General features: G+C 39.1%; 1 protein-coding gene across 5 annotated transcripts; it reads right to left on the bottom strand.

Annotated features, from left to right (window-relative positions):
* Positions 1–423: 423 nt before the first annotated feature.
* Positions 424–18196, bottom strand: kiz (kizuna centrosomal protein). Of its 5 annotated transcripts, none has more exons than XM_072457337.1 (15): positions 18073–18196; positions 17813–17875; positions 17483–17645; positions 16333–16407; positions 14756–15269; positions 14475–14667; positions 12578–12697; positions 12080–12244; positions 11006–11156; positions 9475–9619; positions 9040–9102; positions 8047–8142; positions 7785–7851; positions 2491–2537; positions 424–1871 (listed from the first exon to the last, which is right to left on the bottom strand). In XM_072457337.1, the coding sequence occupies exons 1-15, from the start codon at positions 18135–18137 to the stop codon at positions 1768–1770; spliced, it is 2031 nt and encodes a 676-aa protein (XP_072313438.1). In that variant the 5' UTR covers positions 18138–18196; the 3' UTR covers positions 424–1767. The 5 variants fall into 5 exon arrangements, with proteins under 5 accessions (XP_072313438.1, XP_072313440.1, XP_072313439.1 ...); XM_072457339.1 differs by having other exon boundaries at positions 17801–17875; positions 18073–18177; XM_072457338.1 differs by lacking the exon at positions 16333–16407.
* Between the last annotated feature and the right edge of the window lie 409 nt (positions 18197–18605).

The raw sequence follows: 18605 nt of genomic DNA, 5'->3' as shown, positions 1-18605 counted from the left end.
AAGGACTTGTATTCATAGAGTTGAGAGAATAAATACCTCTAGAAGTCTTTAGAAGGACAACATTTTTCAGAAAATGTTATAGTGCCCTTATCAGATTTACACATTAAAAGGCATACCAAACAGTTGTGAAGGCTAAGTGAAAAATGCTCACACAATAGAGAGAATAGATATGCGTGCAATAACCATCAATGATTGCAACCTCCAGTCTTGCTTTATGTCTGTATCAATCTGGAAACTATGGAAGCTTAATACTTATGCTAAAATCTAGTCAATATATTCATTTCTGTACTGGTCCTGTGGAAGTTATTGTTCCCATAACTGTACATTCAAGTTTGATTTGGAAATCAAATCAGTGCAACCCATTTGAATATTTTTTAACATACAAGGACAGTTTTATATGCTGAACCACAATACCTTGACATCTTATCAATACAAAACCTTGACTTTATTCACTTTACCAAAATAAATCATACAAGCACATATTTGCACCCCCATGAACAGCATGTTGCACACTATAATAAGTCTGCATAATTTCAAATTATCATATGAATGCATTAACTGTGTGAGACTTTGACATTAGCACTACAGATTGAAGGTAAATTCTAACGCATGTTGTAATCACCTTGTACACCTTAGCTGAATATAATAAAAAAAACTTGCAGTCAGTCAAGGACACTTCAAAGGCACCTCTGTCTTTGTGGCGTGGAGGCTGTGATGCTCCTCCTCACCCTGTTATTGTGTACACATTACTACAATCCAACTCCACTTCCACTATGAGCTATGTGTCTCACACAAGTGTCTGTTGACATGCTCCTTAACATGAATATTATGTGAGGAAGCCGTTTAGCAAATTCCAAATGTTTCTGCCTCTGTTCTCTTTCTCTGCTGGGTCAGGGCTGTCTGCAGCCATTATTGGTAATGAATGTGGAGTCCTACTTTAAAAGGTTCATATAATGGAATCTGACTGACACCAGATGCCAGAGGCTTTTACCACATCCCAGAGCAGCACATTTGGACATTCACACTGGTAAAGACATAATGAACTATAAATGAAAACTTGGAAATGTAACCTCCCACACAGCAGCACACAGCTATAAATAGTAGAGAACAATATGCAGCAAAGGTCCCCATTGTGTGCCGTGTGCTGCCCCGGAATTATTTACCCTGTTCAATTTAGACCTGGCTTCCGCAAAAGTGTCATATAAGCACATTTATTAAAGAACCGATGGCTACAAATGCAAATATTTAAGTGCTGTTCTATACACAGAGTTTTTAGCGCCGCTACACTACGTGCCCTTGGAGATGGGCCTCTTCAGGGGGGTCAGAGGTCACGGCACTGTGCGCAGAGTGGCCATTGTGCTTTGTCGTTTCACAGGTGACTCACATCACTACACTCGAGCAGGCTGGAGGCAGAGCACTCGGAGATGCTTGCAGCATTCAAAATGCATGATTTCCAGCCTAGTGCAAACAAATCGCTTTAAAAGATCAGTTTAATCTATTTGGAGCTGTTATTATGAGCCGGGAGAGTTGTTCAGATAAAGAGACTGAAGCAGGGTTAACATCAGAGTGTTGGACAACTCTTCACATACTTTACCCATGAGAGCTGTCTCCTTTTATTATATTATTTGTTTTTCAGATACATTTGATTTACTAATGTGGGGCAGACATTTAGCAAAACTGATGGCACGTGTTACACATGTAGCAAACACCTTTGAATGTTCTGATGCAATTCAGTGCGTGTAGAAAATATTCCGGGATAGGAATGAATTAGTTGTAGAAGTCGTCTGTGTCAACATTGTTCATGTCGAAAGGTTGAGGACGTAGGGCCGCTTCAATCTCGCAGTAGCTGTCATCCGAGTCTCCCCAGAACTCTACTGCAGAAGAAGACAAATTAACAGGAGAATATTTACCCTTCCACACTTCACATAAAGTGTAACCTTTTACATCGTCTGCATATTTGTCAATTCTACTTCCTCCTCATAACCATTTGAAAAGAGAGAAGCTAACATTACCTTGAGTTTCATATCACAATGAGAATCTTAAGAATCTTGCTTTTATGCTTTACAATATGTCTTAAATCTACAAATTGTTCACTCACAAGTCTTGGGCGATATAATCCAATCTTCAAACTTAATACAAAGTGACTATAAAACTGGAGGTCGATGCAGATGTCCTCCCTTATTTGTACACCTACATTTACTTTTCAGACATGTTTTTTCCCCATTTAACCATGAACAAGGCAAAGCGGAGCGTATGCATACGTGCTTTCACCAACCTGATTTGAACTTCAAGGTAATTTTCCATTTGCAAATACTTCAGAAGCATTATTGCATTTACAGAGAAGTATAATCGAACAGTTGGTGCTTGATTGAAACTAAAAAAAAAATTTACAATCAGTCCCACTTTCTTTATCATAATATGCTCGATGTAATTAACCTCGTTTTGACATCGTCTTTTGTGAGCAACGGAAGCAACTTTGTCTATACTCACCTTTTGACTGTAGAGCAGAATGAGCCTTTGAGATCGCTCCCTCCGTTCTGGAAACACAAAAAAAAAAACATTATCCTTGCGAGTTATTGCCATACACTTTCTTTGATAACATCGTGTTGAACTTAAAATAGCTTAAATGAAAGGTTAGAGACTATGAAGGAATAAACATGAACTGCGCACAGATTGTTTATTCTGATGAGGATAAAAACAACAATTTACAAGGCTCTTATTCCAAATGTGCCAGAAGAAGGACCTCTTCACCATCCCAAAACATGGATTGCCAGGTTCCCATAGCTTCAGTGATAGCGCTAAGTAAAAGTGTGACCTTCAAAAGGCTTTGATCTAATTCAATGCATATGCAATAAGGCCCCCTGCTTCCACTATTAAAGGGCTCCTCTTTAATTTACATCCTCACTGAGCCCATTGAAAGGTGCACAATATATCCTCATCATCTCCTCGGTTAGTATACATATCTATATAGCTAATTTGTCTGGGTCTTTTAGGATGCAAGAACTGATGAGCCTCTCTCTGAAACCGTGAAAGAGCAGTACGAGGGCTGCACAATATGTCGCAATTGAAACAAAATCGCTATTTGAGTTGAGCTGCAAATATCAAATTGCAAAGGCTGCAATTATTTGGATAATAGAATGTCCTCTGCAACAAACAAAATGTACTGCCTCACCGTGTTGTACCTGTAGTTTAGACCATGTTCTGAGGTCCATGGGGTTCTTGTATTAGTTTAGCAATTCATATGTCAGTATTTTCTCAAATATAAATGCTCCTGGAGTTAAAAGTCTTACATTTAGAACATCACAATACTTATACAATGATTGTTTTTCTTCCAAAAGCGTGCTAGTATGCATGTAAGCTCCAGAGAACAATCCTTTCCCAACGCTTAAACAGCCATAATGCAAAGACGCAAACATCCTCTCATTCCATATGCATCTCGAGTGACTAGATTTACAGGACGAATAATACCAGACTAGGTCAACAGGAGTTTTAGCCAAAGGTAGTTTCTATTCTTCCATGACACACTGTCAAATAGATATGTATGTATGTATGTATGTATGTATGTATGTATGTATGTATGACAGATCTATGACAGAAAGTATGCGTTTTATTAAACAGCGGGTTCATTTACACATTCTGCTAAAAGTGAAATGTACATTGTTTTATTTTACTTGATATTGATGCTACAATACAAACGCAATGGTGTTTAGGCAGAATAATAACTCCTGAAGGTTGTTCTTCATATAAAAATGATGTGCACTTCAATATACACTAGACTTGGTAACCAATTTTTCATGTGGTGAACTGTACGTAAAAAGACTTAAAAATGCATATTAAGAAGTGAAATAAATGTGGCAGCCCATGAAAGCTCTAGCACAAAGGGATGCATGAGCTCGGTATCCACATTAAGCCTCTTAAACAGTCAGTTAAAGCATAAACGCTGAAGTAACAAAACCATAGGGAATAGAGAACCCATCTGCCAAAGTAAAGAATCCAACAGCGTACCTGAAGCAAGAGAAATGTGGCATATTTCATACAATTACTAACACTTTTTGCCACAATAATAGCTGTTACAGACAGTAAATTGAGCTTTTTCTTTTCTCCAACTTCCCCCAGGATGGGAATGGTCTATCAGCTGTTCCACTTCAGCAAGGGCTAGGATTGATTTCAAGACGAAGCCATTACCATAGGGAGCCCAGTCTGTATGTGACCCCGCCAATCTAATATTCCGTTTCCATAAACATTTATGCCAGTTCATCTTCAGCTGAGTTTCCCTTAATTGAGGCAATGATCTGAATATATAAGACTGGGCAGGACTGGGCCAGGGAGGGAGAGGTAAATGTGTAAAATGATGCAAATTACAGCTATTGTAATTCCAATGTTCTTTCCACAATGCCTCTCTCATTCGCTCTTGCTATCACACATTTGTTTCATATTGTTGTTTGTGACACGTTTTAACATCTATTCCTGTCTGATATACATCACTGAGTCCACGCGACCTGAAAATGTGTATACAGACTACTTATTTGGCACTATAATTTTCTGTGATAGCTTAGTTTATGACAAAATAGGGATGCCCGCTATAACCATTAAGGAAGCCTCTTTTAGTATTTGAATAATTAAGGGATATAAGTTCAAACAATGCCACTGAATACATAATTCTATAGAACTACATGTATTGTCGAATAGATACTCCAATACACATCATATATTCGAAATGTATAATGTAACAAATGGGACAGATCTGCAAACATATGACCACTGTGTGCAAAATACCGGTAATGCTTGTCTAGCACTAAACAATTGCTTGGACACGATGCTAGCTGGAAAACTGCCTTTATTTACCCTGGCTTTTTTTAAGCTCCTGCCGCCCACACACAAATGCTAATAGCACAATGGCACTTTTAACGCAGCAGTGCCTGTCTAAAGGTAAAGGGAGCCCCATCACCTCATCACTCCCATCTACTCCTACTCCTACCCCAGCCCCGACCCTCAGGAGCACGGTCTGCGCTCGGATGCAGTAACGGGCCTCAATGAGAGCAGGATAAAGCCTTCAGTGGGGCCCAACAGCACAGGGGACAAGCGCCTGGTGAGTGGGCACTTTCTAGCATGTGAGTGCTCTCTGCTGGCGGCAACTGGGTACTGCAGATGGAGAGGGCTGAGCAGTTGGCCAAGTCGTTTGAACGGAGGCTGGAATAGTGGGAGAAAGGAGAGGGAATGAAGGGGATATTTACAGCACATGCCACGTGACGGGTAAAGTATACAGACTGAGGAGCAGCATCTAAAGTCAATCTATACAAACATATTTTAACAGACAATCTACATTAACAAATACAACATTGATGATGTAAATGTGTTTTTGTATTTAATAGAAATAGTTAAACCACATTCCACGCATTCAAGCCATTGCAGGGCAGTGAGCTCCCCTTCTTACCTTTATTTACCTTAAAGAAAAATAAGTAAAATTATATATATATGTATATTTTAAATTCCTTCAGTACGCCTCTTTGTTTACCACTTAATTTGTGTACTTTTCAGCCCATGCTACACCGCTTGTATTAACCTCTATAAAAATGTTGCATGCACGCGAAGATGTTCAAGATAAAAACAAATGCGCATTAGAAAGATAACAAACAGTCTACATAAAAATAAGAAAAATAATGATACCTGAAATGCCTACAGTATATAGCACAATGCTGCTGTGCACGAGAGGAAGCAGTGGCATGCACTGGCATACAAAGGGGAACAAGTGGTCTTTACATGGAGTGCAGCTGCTTATTAAGACTCACTCCTTCGTGCAATATTCCTTTCATCCCCACTCAAGCACAAAGTGATTTTACTTTGCCACTCACAAAGACAGCAAAAGATTTTTAATGGACAAATCCTTAATAAATGTTGCAGATCAGTCGCTTCCCTGCCAGTTATAATACAATAAACAGCACATTTGATAAAAGTATCTGCCTGAAAAACACTGTGTGGGAGTGAGCAAAGACGAAGAGAAAAAAAAAATATGAAAGACCTCAATTCTCTCAAATGCCATAATAGTGAAATGAACACATATAAATGTGTTAAGAGTATCTCTTTGCATCTTGTATAGACTGCATGTATTTAATCTGTAAAGCTTATTAAGACCCCAGTCATTGCTATGCAAAGCAGCACCCAGCGCTTTTCTCTCACTTTTCAGTGGAGTGCAGTGTTTGGCCAATAGCACTGGCCCCCTGCCTCTCATTCTGCATTCATAACATGCAACATTTGCACAATGTATCTCTCAAAGGCCCTGAATAGAAGGCCTTAATACTCATGTAAACAACTGCAAACCAATTACTTAATGAATCAGGCCCACACATAATGAGGAGCCTCACAAAGGGCTATAAATGCATTTTTGCACCAAAGCCTCTGCTTTAAACTACAATCCCTCTGCTGTAGTCCAGGCTTAACTGACAAATCATAATTATTGTCTAAGACAACAGAGAGGAAGCAATTTTTGTATTTAGAGTCCAGCCATTTGCTTCTTTTGAAGTCACTCATCATCTCACTGACAAAATAAAGCAAATAATTAACAAGTTGGATGAGGAAGGGGTTGTACATACACAAGACAAGAATAAAAAGGGGCACACAGATGGAGAAAGGGCAGGAGTGGGAGACTAGCAGCCAAAAGAATAACCCAAAAGAATAACAGACAAGTTTAGTGAGAATACGCAGTGATTCAAGCCACTTGAATGGAGTGTCTACATGCGTGTCTAATCTGCAAAGACAATTGGGACATTTATGTCATAGTTAGTGATTGTGGTTCTTACAAAACCAGAGAAAACAGAGACAAAGAAGTCAGGTTCATATTAATTGCCCATTTGTCCATATATATTTGACACTGCTAGTATCTTTTGCTTTTGTTAATGTATTTACTTTTTTGTTCTAAAATGTGTATTTAATCACACATTTTGTGGTCCTTCCATGCACATTAATCACATTCTGAGTGGGTCTAGGTTTAAAATTGGCTCATGTTTATTAAATAGGGTGGTCACTAGGGCTGGCAGAGGTAGACATCAGTAGCAATGAGGACCACAATAGAGCCAGCCCATTAGGCCCTTCCCAGGGCTAATAGGCAGACTGGGAGTGCCGGATTGCCAGGCCAGGGAGATACAGACTTCAGCCCTTGTGTCAGCGTGGTGCCCAGTAATCACATGAAATCAGAGAAGATTATTCCTCATAACGTTTACCCAGCCATTACTACAGCCAAAATGGGTTCGCAGTGAAGAGGTGCTCTGAGGACCCGGCATGCAATTGCAGATTTGATGAAGTCGTGTGGATATTCAAATGTATCCGTGATGGTTGTTAGCCTCCACCAAGCTATTTATCATTAGATGTTCTTTTCCACCCCACTTAGGTGTCTGATTTCAGCTGTCTAAACGAGCTTCAAGGATATAAACTAAAAAGGATATTTCTCATTGTCAACACTTGAGTCCTCTTCTACCAAAATAGTCATTGTTGATTCTGTTCTTGACCTGATCGGTTTGTATTTTGACAGTAAGTCTGAAAATAGTTATAATATACAACAACAAATTGTTTTTGTTACCAGTAAGGTTTTCAGAAACCAGTTAAATCAAGCAAACTGTAAGTAAGAGTGGCTTAGGGGCCTTTTGTCTTTGTGAGCAAGTTAATGGGTGGTACACCCTTGATCTTATGGAAATGAACAGGGAATTATGAGAGCATGCAAATGGCGTGAGGCACTTTGGTGTCTGGTGGCCTATTTCCTGTGGCCTGTAGAATAATGAACAGTGTTTTACCCGGGGTAAGGGTCTTGATGTAAGGGGCGTTTGGCCCACCCCGAGTCCTCTTCATGCTCATTTATTCCTTAAAAAAGAAAACGTAATCAGAATAAATGGGATCGGACTCCTCACACCACAAAGCCACTGGGGTGATGATATCAAAACAGTATAACACCAATTAACACAATACTACTCTAGGTTTTGCATGTTATTTATGATAATAAAATGTATGTCATATTTATACAAAAAATGATGCACTCGTAAGGGCCAGTTCTCTTACCAGAGAGATCATCACAGTCTTCGTCATCCTCTTCTTTAGAACTCACTATTCTTTTCTGCATGGCTGATTGTTTAAGCAGCTGGTATGCTTTTGACTCTGTAAAAACAAACACAACAGTATGGGGTCTGTTTATACTGCGCTCGCTTGTGACATAACCTAGCACTATTTATGCATATCTTGTTTTAAATCATACAGTTACAGACATGGCAGGACCTGCAGATACAGAGGAGAGTTAAATATTTTTTAGAGAAATAACACAATTATTGTTTGAGTTACATTTTTATAATTCAGTTTATAAGAAAATCCTCCCACAGTACTTTATACACAGCTGGAGTTGGTCTAACCATAGTACAAAGCCACATGAGGTGGAGAGTGTATGCACTGGCAAGGTCATGACCCCAAGGTCATGCTATTTGATTCTCAAATAGCAGTGTAACCCTTTAGTCATGCATTTGTAATGTTTCTTTTGATTAAGAAGAGATAATAGAAACTGGACCCATGTTGCTGGCTGTGCACCTCGGGGATGGACGCATGAAAACCCAGTAGGAAATCTGAAAGCCAAGGATGTAGAATTGCTTTACATTTCAGAGGTGCAGCTGAGGGATGGGCACACCAACTGCTGCCAGGATGCCTTTACATCCAGTATTTTCAAGTCCAGCAATGTTTCTCATTGTTTAAAGGATCATGAGAGGCAATGACAGATCTCTTGTGCTTCCCACCCGGGTGTCCTGACAATTAAAGTAGCTGCATTACGTAGAGCCAACAAATTTGACCAGAATGCCACAGACCAGGCTGAAAACATGGATATTGTTTTCTCTGAGATAATTAGAGAGAACTAGTGCAGCTCTTCAGGTGGGACTTTGACCCTGGATTCACCTTGATCATCCTGCCATCACCATTGCGTAAAAGAGCCCATTATTCACTGCAGTGGGAAGAAACCAGCCACAACATAAGAACAGTGTGAATGCCGAGGTATCGGCAATGCCTTTTTACCTCTAATAAGAACACTTTCCACAGGGCTTTCGTCCTGGCTGTCCTCTTCACTACTTTGTAGTTCTGTAAGAAAGGGAAGCACATAGTGAGGAGGCGAGGTAGGGAAGAAAGGAGCGCAGGGATACAAATAGGAAGGGGGGACTATAGCACAGAATATGAAGCTGTTAAAAATAGGCTTGGCATTTTAAAAACTAAATGATAAAATAGATTTAGACATTATAATTATTTACTGAGGAAATCTACAGATAGCCACAACAGCTTTCATTGCTGGTCTTGGTTTGGGAAGAACTCATCTTAAATAAATAATGAAAAATCAATGTATGAATACTTTTGGATTTGATGATTAGATTTCTCTCTTAATTAAAATTAAATTAAATTCCCAGCTCTAAGCGTCTATAGTGTCCAATAAATACACAAACAAAACATGTGCTCAACCTGGTCTTCGTTGTTTCTGCAGTGGCCTCACAACTCTGGAGTCAGGCAGAGGAGCTGGGCCAAAGAAAGACACATCACTCTCGTCCTCTTCTGAGGGGCACTCCTCACTGGACCGGGACAGAAGTGTCCTCAGCAGCACTTTGGCCTATGAGCAGCACAAATTAAAACCACTCTTAATTGTTCCAATGTGAAGGAAGTGTTAAATTAAATCCTCAGCGATTAGGCAAGTCATTTATATTGGCCATGGCTGCTCACACACGGCTGGCGCGAGGATACATACTCAAACTACCAAGTTGAAATACTCAATCATTTCACTAAAAATAACTTCAGCCACTTTCACTGCTGTACTCAATCACACTTTTTCTCCCTTCTTTTCTCATCCATGAGATTAGAAAAACACCTAAATAATGCAATCACCCCAGTGTTAATGTGCAGCACGTTAAGGATATCTCTCCCCTTCTGGTGGAGAGGAGCAGTCAAACTCCTCTCTTCCTCCCTCTCCAGCTCAGTTTTATCTCCAGGGAGATGAGGATACACAATTAAGAATAGCTGTTCAGCAGATGAGTAGCAGGAAGATGCCACACAGCGATTTCTACCTTCCCTGAAATCCAGCCATTGTCATCTACGCGATCATCTCTTTTGTCATCAAAGAGTGCCTCTCATCCTTAGATGGCCCTGTGCAACTTTTAATGAGCACTAATATGGAGAGTGGGATCAGGAGGATTTGACAATGACAAACTTTAGGCATTGTTTCTTTGTTGTTACAAGTGAGTCAAAGTCAAGAATTACATGACTGATACGCTCACATTTGAGCGAGAAAAAGAGGCACAAACACAAATAAGAAAAAAAACAAACACTCACACTTGATCCTAGTCCTGATATGACTTCATTTTTTTCTAACATATAGTCAAATATACTGTCCGCTAAGGGCTCTCACAGCTCACTGCATTTTAAATGTCAATGAATGCAACTGTCAGCACTTGAATATTCAAAGCGCCTCTTTGAGTTGCATGCTCCCATTTGTTAGAGTAGCTAGGCAGTGCGGCAAGACGTGAATAGAAATTTGTGTTTGCGCTTGTATGTGGAGAGTCAGCTGTTGTATGAGAGGACAGAAGAGACAGCCAGAAGGAAATATACAGCATGAACGAAAGATTTCACTCATGCTTTTCCCCTTGTGCACGCTGATGAAGGTAGCAGCATGTCTCTTTTGCTTTTGTCAGTTCATATATTCAAGAGGCTCTACAGTCACCCTCATTGGCTCTAGTATTGTGTCACACTAAGACCCCATCTCCAGAGAGACAAGTGACCTATCAAATCGAGTGTGCAAAAATTTCACCAAAATGTTACACTTTCTACAAGCATAATAATAATGTTTCATTTTTTAATGAACTGATACTGTAATACTGAATATGGCTGCATGTTTAGTACCACACACAGGTTGAGAGTGAGTGTACATAAAAAAAAAAAACATGTTGGTATGCTCAATGTTTTGTCTGGTGTGTGGTGACAGAAAGTGTTCCTCCTGCGCTACCTGGTGGCCGTATGTGGCATGGCGCTCCAGCAGCAGTGGTGTGAACAGCTGGACCAAGTGCTCTGTAGTGAGGACATGACGCTCCTTGAGCAGAAGGGCGTGCTTGAACCAGCGATCCCACAGCTGAGCGGCATCAGGCAGGAGACAGTCACTGTGTGTGCCAAGGTGCAGGGAACCAGGACAAAAACACCTTCTTATCAATATTAAAATAAGATTTAACTTAAATTGTATTTGAATATAAAAGCAAAATAAAACATAAAGAAGGAGCTATTGAGTAAAGAGTCATTTGTAAGCATGTGAATAATCTTTTCAAAGGTTTCAAAAGGGCCGTTTGTTGTTGTTCTAAACACTGAGGAATTGATCAATTCCAGTTAACATCAACTAGTATAAATAAGGTCAAAGACGCAGTAGGCATCTCAGGAGGAGGGAGAGGGACACCACTAGATGTGTGCCAGTGGACAGAGTATAGAGCTGAAAGGTCTCAGTCAAATCAATAGAGTAGTGAAGCAGAGCATGGATTTGGCTTAGAGTATAACTACTTATTATCCAAAGGACTGGAAGTCACAGATAGGGCATTTTAATTTACTCATGACATTCACCCGTGCCGTTTTACCACAGGAGGTGACACCAAAGATGACCTTTACATTTGTGGACAAGGGAGACTGAATGAAATGGTCATGTGCAATATCTCAACAGCATTTCTATGTGCATGCCCTCTTCAATGCCGTGTATTCAAAAGAAGGAAAAAATGTGCAGACACTCTTTTCTTTCAATAGTGGAGTTCACCTCAGTGTCAGTTCATGTTTCTCTATTAAAAGGAAAGAAAGGTCTATTGAACCCGGTAGCTTTTAGAGCACTGATATGCGTGTTGTACAATAAATACAACACAAAGTACAAAGCGTCTTTGTTTGCACATATAGACTGCAATACTGCATAATCAATGTCTTAGAGGTTTTCAGTCATCTTAACACTGGGCTACAATATCCCCTGCAGCACAAAATATTTGATTAGTAATAATAAGACTAAAAATAGAACTTAACAATTTAGAGCTAATTTGATTCACTGAAAACATACCTTATTTCATGTGTGTTAGTCCACGATCTGTGGGCACTCACTACATCCAGTGGAAGTAGGCAGCCCTTCTCTGTACTCCATGACAACCTCTGCAGCTCATGAAGGACAACTGCTCCACACGCTTTAGGGTCCTCACCATTCAAGTCCTCTCCGCTGTTACAAAGGCTGGCCGATATACAGAGCAGTCAGAAAGTGTCACAAAGCTATGAATCCAGTCTGCTTGTCACCACTACATGCACAATGTAGCTGCGGCTAGCACTTCACACATGCTTACCACACTTAAGGGGTATCATAAGATCACTTTATTTGTGCCACAATGGGGGAATTTCAATGTTGCAACACAGATTAGACAGATTAGAAACAGAAGTATAATAATAAAAACTTTAAAAAAAAACTCTTATATTCTTAATAATAATAATAACAACGCTCTTATTTACAGCTGTTATATGGACAGAAAATATTTGTATTTTTGTATAAACAAAGACGAAAGGTTTTTACCAAATAATCCTGTTATGTTCCTGTGCATCAATCGAAGAATCGCTATATACTCTGCTTTGCTGAGCATGGAACTGTCCTTCGATGGTGTCTAGCAGCTTGAAGAGACCTCTCTGAGACAGGCTGCAAAACATTACATGTGAATGTGATGAAAGGAAATACAACTGCAGAAGGTCACATGGTTAATGTCTTATTTATTATTAACCAAACTGCCATTTTATTTATTTAAGGAGACATTGAGATTTATCTTTCTGTGCTTTTGAGGAAGTGCTGTGCGATCAGTCTGTAACACTAGAGATGTGGCAACAAACATCTCCAAATGTCTGATGTTGAGGCGATTATGTCTGCCAAATAGTACCTTATGACAAGGCATAGATCCTGCCTCAAATAAATGCACATAGCACTGTTAAGGTAAAAGACATGATCAGCTTTGCATGCATAGAATATAGCAATAATATACAGCAATAATATACTTTAAAGCACTATTCAATTTTTTCAAACTGAGAGGCAGCTCCATGGGGGCTTTTGCTGTGAGCTTTATAGTATAATCTGGCCCTAACAGGAGACGGGTTATACAGAGAAGCTAAAGCATTAATCTGTTGGTGGCCCACAATGATTTCTCCTGGAAATCCAAGCCTAAAGATCCTAAGCCATAGGAGAATTTATGACCATCTTAACAGGCTCCTGGGTTAGAGGTCAGCAAACAATTGCTCCTGTTGTTTGCAGGTTGTTTCCTGGAAACATCTTGATTAAGGTGTCGGCATGAATCATATCCATGACATTCTGTAGTGTACAGTCTGTCTGTGCTAAGTCCTCTTGAGCCTGGCTGAAGTAGTACAGGCAAAAGATTGGGCTCCTTTATCGTCAGCATAGGCCTTGAAATAGTCATCTTTCTCTTTTCACTTTATTTGTCAACACTCTTCAAAAAGAGACCTTAAAGAGAGAAAGTGAATTAGTTTCCCCCCCACAAACCTTTCATTGTATTGTTGCTAGCTTTCATGTCAAGGTCTGTAACCTCACTTTAGATGCGACTGTTGTTCATGCGCCGACATCATCAGGAGCACATTGTTAGCTCTGAGGAAGAGGTCAGCCTCTCTGCCGAGATATTGCTCAACAGTGTGACAGTGGTGACCTCGAGGTGATTTAGCACATGGAATGGCCTCACCGTTGAGTGATTGGTGTCAAAAGAATCTCATCGACACAGAGGGCCGATGTAACACACAAAAGGGGTGGGAAAATATACCACAAGTAATAACAGGGATAGCAATGACATTCTTGAAATTATGTCTCACTAATGAGCAAAATAATCAAATAAAAATACTAATACAATAATGGTTGGCTATGGAAGTTTTCTCCATGCAAGGGTCTTCTTTTAAATTACACTATTTCTAATATATATGAACATATAACCAACATAAAATATTTATTAGGTTCATGTTTAATTTTTCCTAGTGCACTTGCTAACAAGGAACTAGTGAGAAAAGAAGAGACTAGCTTGGGTTCTCCAATCCATCCAATACGATGCTTCATCTCAGAGGCTATAGTCTTGCTAAAAAATTGTGGCTGTGAGAGCTGTCCATATGCTCACACTCTGGAACACTCTATGGTGCCACAAATTTCCTCCTCCACTGGGAACTTCTTAAGGTTAGTCAGGCAGAAAATTGCTCTGTATTATCTTGGATTACAGCAATACTGTTATATATTAGTGACAGGTTCTGGGATCTGTGTATGTGATGCGTGACTACTACAGCTGCAGCTCCTGCCAAGTGGCACGGGCGGTGACTGCCACAATCCTGTCTGTCAATTTCAGATGTAGTATAATCCAAAAAGATTGACAGGGTGAAATTTCACATTTGTTTTATAATATGCAGTAATAAATAATTCAATAGACATTTACTACCTCTCCATAATCACTCCTTCAGTTGGACTGTAATGGCAGTGACTATCATTGTCTCCAACGAGGTCCTGTTTGTCAGCAGCTTCACTCTCCAGTAAGTCTTCATCCAGTTCAGATTGTGTAAGTGAAAGGGACAAAGCACTAGATTTGCTTACTGAAAAGTCTTCATCTGAGGACAGTGGACTCTCTGAATTTTCTAAGTAAAAAGAAAAAACACACATAATGACAACAATAATGACAACGTTTTTAGTGTTTTAACAACTACAAATCTTTGTCAGTCGTACTTCCAGGAATAGAGTTTTTAAAGCTTCTTTCTGCTTTTTCCATTTCCGGAGACTGAGAGGTATGGGCTTTCTCTCCAATGGGCTTCTCGTCTCCCATGGGACCACTGCTGCAGGGAGATGGCCTGTCATCAGCTGCTGTCAAGGTCACTGGAGGTGAAGGCTTGTGTTCATTACGTTCAGAAGGCACAGTTTGGACACTAATTGTCAATGCACAAATAGTTGGGAGCTCTGCAGTTGTTCTTTCTTGTTTGTCACTTAATTTATGGCCATTTGTGGTATCTTTTGAGCTTGAAATGTAATCTGAGAAATATGGTTGTTTGCTGACGATATCCTCTCTGCTGGAGTCCTTCAAAAGGCCACTTTGTAGATGATCAGGGAAATAGCGGCTGCTCTTAGGAGAGGAGGGCAGTATATGGTCATTTGACGGAATAGCTTGTGTCTGCTGGCCCATAACATTTGCCACTGCTGATTTGTAAACTGGATCCATAAAGGACTGACAATCCATGACTTTCACCTGCAGTCAAAAAAGATAAATAATACAAATTATGCTTACATTAAATCTCATGCAGTGTGACTGCATATACTATCCACTTAAAATTATCCAAGAAATTTAACAGTGCTGCTAGTTAGTTAAGAAGAGGATGGAATTGATATTAAAAGACATTTTAGAAGAATGTCTTAAGATCAGTATAAAAACTTTTAATGTTTGATTCCTGTTTGCAGTGTCACCAAGAGGAGGAGAGAGTCAAGCAAAAAGCCTCCCTAAAAATATAATAACAAAAAGCAGGGCTTCTGTTTCTTTTCTGATAAGCGTCCTAAATACCAAACAGTTAGCAGCTTAATAACATTCACTGTAACCATGTAGCCAGCCCAGCAGATCCACAAAGTAGGTAAAAAAGGGGAAAAGTTAATTTCTTGGCTGAGTGATTCCATCGGTAGCTGCAGGGCAAAGTAGAAAGTGTTTCAGTAAAGTAGCAATTGATTCTTCTATCAATCTGTGGCACGCGTGCGCTCTTCCAAGGAATGTATTAAATATGAAAATCATATCCCGTTATCATCTGTCTCCAGCTTTCAGCCCGGTAAGCTTCCCTTAATGAATGCTGCAGCCTGAGGGACATGCACACTACCAGCCAATGGCTTGTATGCATAATGGAGTGACGGTACCATTTTGCTCATTACAATATTGACGCTGAGGGGTGGGTATTGGGGGGTGCACACAGTTACAAGTGACTGCTCTAGACAGCATGCTCCAAGTTATTATGAGCTGTCTTAGACATTTCATCTAAAAGAGCTTTAACTGTGTTAAGTGAAGGGAAAAGCAACTATGGGCTTGAACTGCATCACTTGTACAGATGCACCAGTTCGGATTAGACACTGGCGTTAGTAGCATACATCGTTTTAATTCAAACATTTCTAAGGATTTTCCAGGAAAAATATGTGCTTTTCTTTGTCATTCAGTAAAGCATGGAGGAGCTTGGATTTACATGAATACAAAATAGTTATAATAATAATTATCATTATTATAAACACGACAAACAACAAAGTGGATTTAGGATTTTTAAACAACATTCTATTACCGTTGTTGATTCAGCCTCTTGATTTGTTATTTTTCTTGTGTCCATACATTTTGAAATAGTTATCCTAACATCAGCCTGTACAACAAATATGTAATAAATATGAGTGTGATAAAAACATGATTAAAAACAATTAACTGAAGTATACTTCATAAAAATCATCATTTATATGTGACCATTACAATAACTGCTATAAAAAATAAAAAATCATCAATTTTAGCTACAACAATTTTTCCTGTAAGTCTGGAGCCACCGTCTAGTGTATTAATAAATACATTAATACATTGCATTCATGTTCTTATACACTAATACATTACATTCTTGTTCTAATATTTGTTGGTGTCATAATCTCAGATGGTGGGCTGGGACCTGTGGCAGATTTACTGTTTTTGAAAAGAATATCCAAAACAGAAGAAATCTACAAAAGTTGAAACTTATCATTATTTAATAGTGATGGGATCCACAAACTTGTCTTATTAATCTCATGTCTTAAAATCCTTTCAACTGACAACAATCTCGCCTTCGGAGTTGAATCATAGCACCACTGTCTGAAGCTATTATGAAAAAATAATTTCACTTTTGTTTGTTTTGTGCCAGTTTTTGTGGATAGGCCAAGTAATTACAGAGATATGAACCATAAACCAGAACAACAAATCTGCAATCTGACAGTTAAACGGCAAATTCTGCCATAAAAACTCACCTGCCCACCAGCTCAACTTTAAACTATAAGAGTTCTAGAATGTTGTGTTGTCACGTGAACAAAACCAATTGTGAATAAAAGAACAAATAAAAATAAAAACAAACTCCAAATAAAGGCCTTAATAAATCCCCCCAAAAAATTAACACTGACTGCTTGATATTGGGCAATTAACTCATACGTCATAAGACAATTTTGTTAATATGATATTGAGCTGTCACGCACAGCCATTAGCAATGGTAATCTGACAAACTCATTGTCTTAGCTTCACTAAATGCTATTTATATTATTACTATTTGACTATTGCAAGGCATTACAAACATGATTGATCTATGAAACATGTGGTAATTTTCAGTAACTAAGTATCAATGTGTATCAAGAGTATTACACTGAATAATATATATATGGTAATATAACACATAATAATAAAAACACCACTCTTGGGCATATGATCACCTTTAGTTGCAGCAGACGGCTAGGGTTTGGTTGATAATTCTTCATACCATTTTCTATCTTCTCCACTTCACTCAGAAGATCAAGATTTCTCATTTTTGCTCGCTCCTCTCTGTCAGAAATTTCTCTCAGATAATTGCGAAGTTTTGAACACTTCATCTGTGAACTAAAATACATGAAGAGCTAACGTTAGCAACACTCCACAGCAGGAATATTATCTTCTGAGAAGGGTACTATTTGCAAGAGAAAATAGATAACAATAACAGAGAAAATAGATGAAAGAAATGGTACTGTATGAGAGGTATATCAAAATCCATTCACTCGTCAACTTACATCCTTTTATCAGATCTGCAATAGACAAAGAGTTCTTTCTCCAATTCAAGTCTTCTCTTCTCCCTACAAACCCAACCAACACAAATAGACAAACACACAACATAAATACAGGCACTGAACTGAATCATCATGGAACGTCTCATTTAGCTAGATTTGACCGCACCGCTAGCATCCCAGCTAACGTTAGCAACAAACAAACACGGGCTGCCTGCCAAGTAAAGAATCTCCTAAACACATGAACACGAAGAGGCGAGGCTTACCTTTTACACATGCATTGCTGAATTAACGTTATCTTTTCATAATACTGGTCGCCGTTGTAATTCATGATGCTTAGCTAACGTTGCTAGCTCGGGAAAGCAGGGGAGGAGAGGTTTACATTGGTCACCATGAGCACCGCATCCCAGAAATCTTTGCTCTCAAAACACAGCGGTCACCTGAGGAGTGTATGGCGCATGCGTGAGCTGGTGCAGGCGCGTGGCTCTGTGCACAAGCGTGGACGCCTGGTGTGGGCTAAGATATAATTTAATATTTGAGAATTTTGCATTACCTGAATATCATGCAATTGAAGTGATAATGATGAAAAATACGAATATTTTTATTATATACATATGCTTTAACAATGCATCAGGAATGTTAATGTGAATGGACTATTTAAATTACCACAAAAAAATATCGCCTTGTTTGAGCATACGTTTCTTTTTGAGATCGTTGCTAATTATAGACGATACGCTTCAAAACAACGTTTAGCAATATTATTTTTTTTCTATATGTGGACGTGTATTCTTGTCTGCTT

This window comes from Eucyclogobius newberryi, unplaced genomic scaffold (assembly GCF_026437365.1).
Source record: "Eucyclogobius newberryi isolate DKJ021-1_F unplaced genomic scaffold, fEucNew1.0.hap1 SCAF_21, whole genome shotgun sequence".
Taxonomy (NCBI): domain Eukaryota; kingdom Metazoa; phylum Chordata; class Actinopteri; order Gobiiformes; family Gobiidae; genus Eucyclogobius; species Eucyclogobius newberryi.
This window is presented reverse-complemented; position numbering and strand designations above follow the sequence as displayed.

What these genes read in the sequence shown, in the direction of transcription:
- kiz (XM_072457337.1), bottom strand. Translation starts at nt 18,137, where the DNA reads ATGAATTACAACGGCGACCAGTATTATGAAAAGATAACGTTAATTCAG. An exon ending in CAGCAATGCATGTGTAAAAG is followed by an intron (nt 17,876 to 18,072) that starts GTAAGCCTCGCC and finishes TTGGGTTTGTAG; the next exon opens with GGAGAAGAGAAGACTTGAAT. An exon ending in TGCAGATCTGATAAAAGGAT is followed by an intron (nt 17,646 to 17,812) that starts GTAAGTTGACGA and finishes CATGTATTTTAG; the next exon opens with TTCACAGATGAAGTGTTCAA.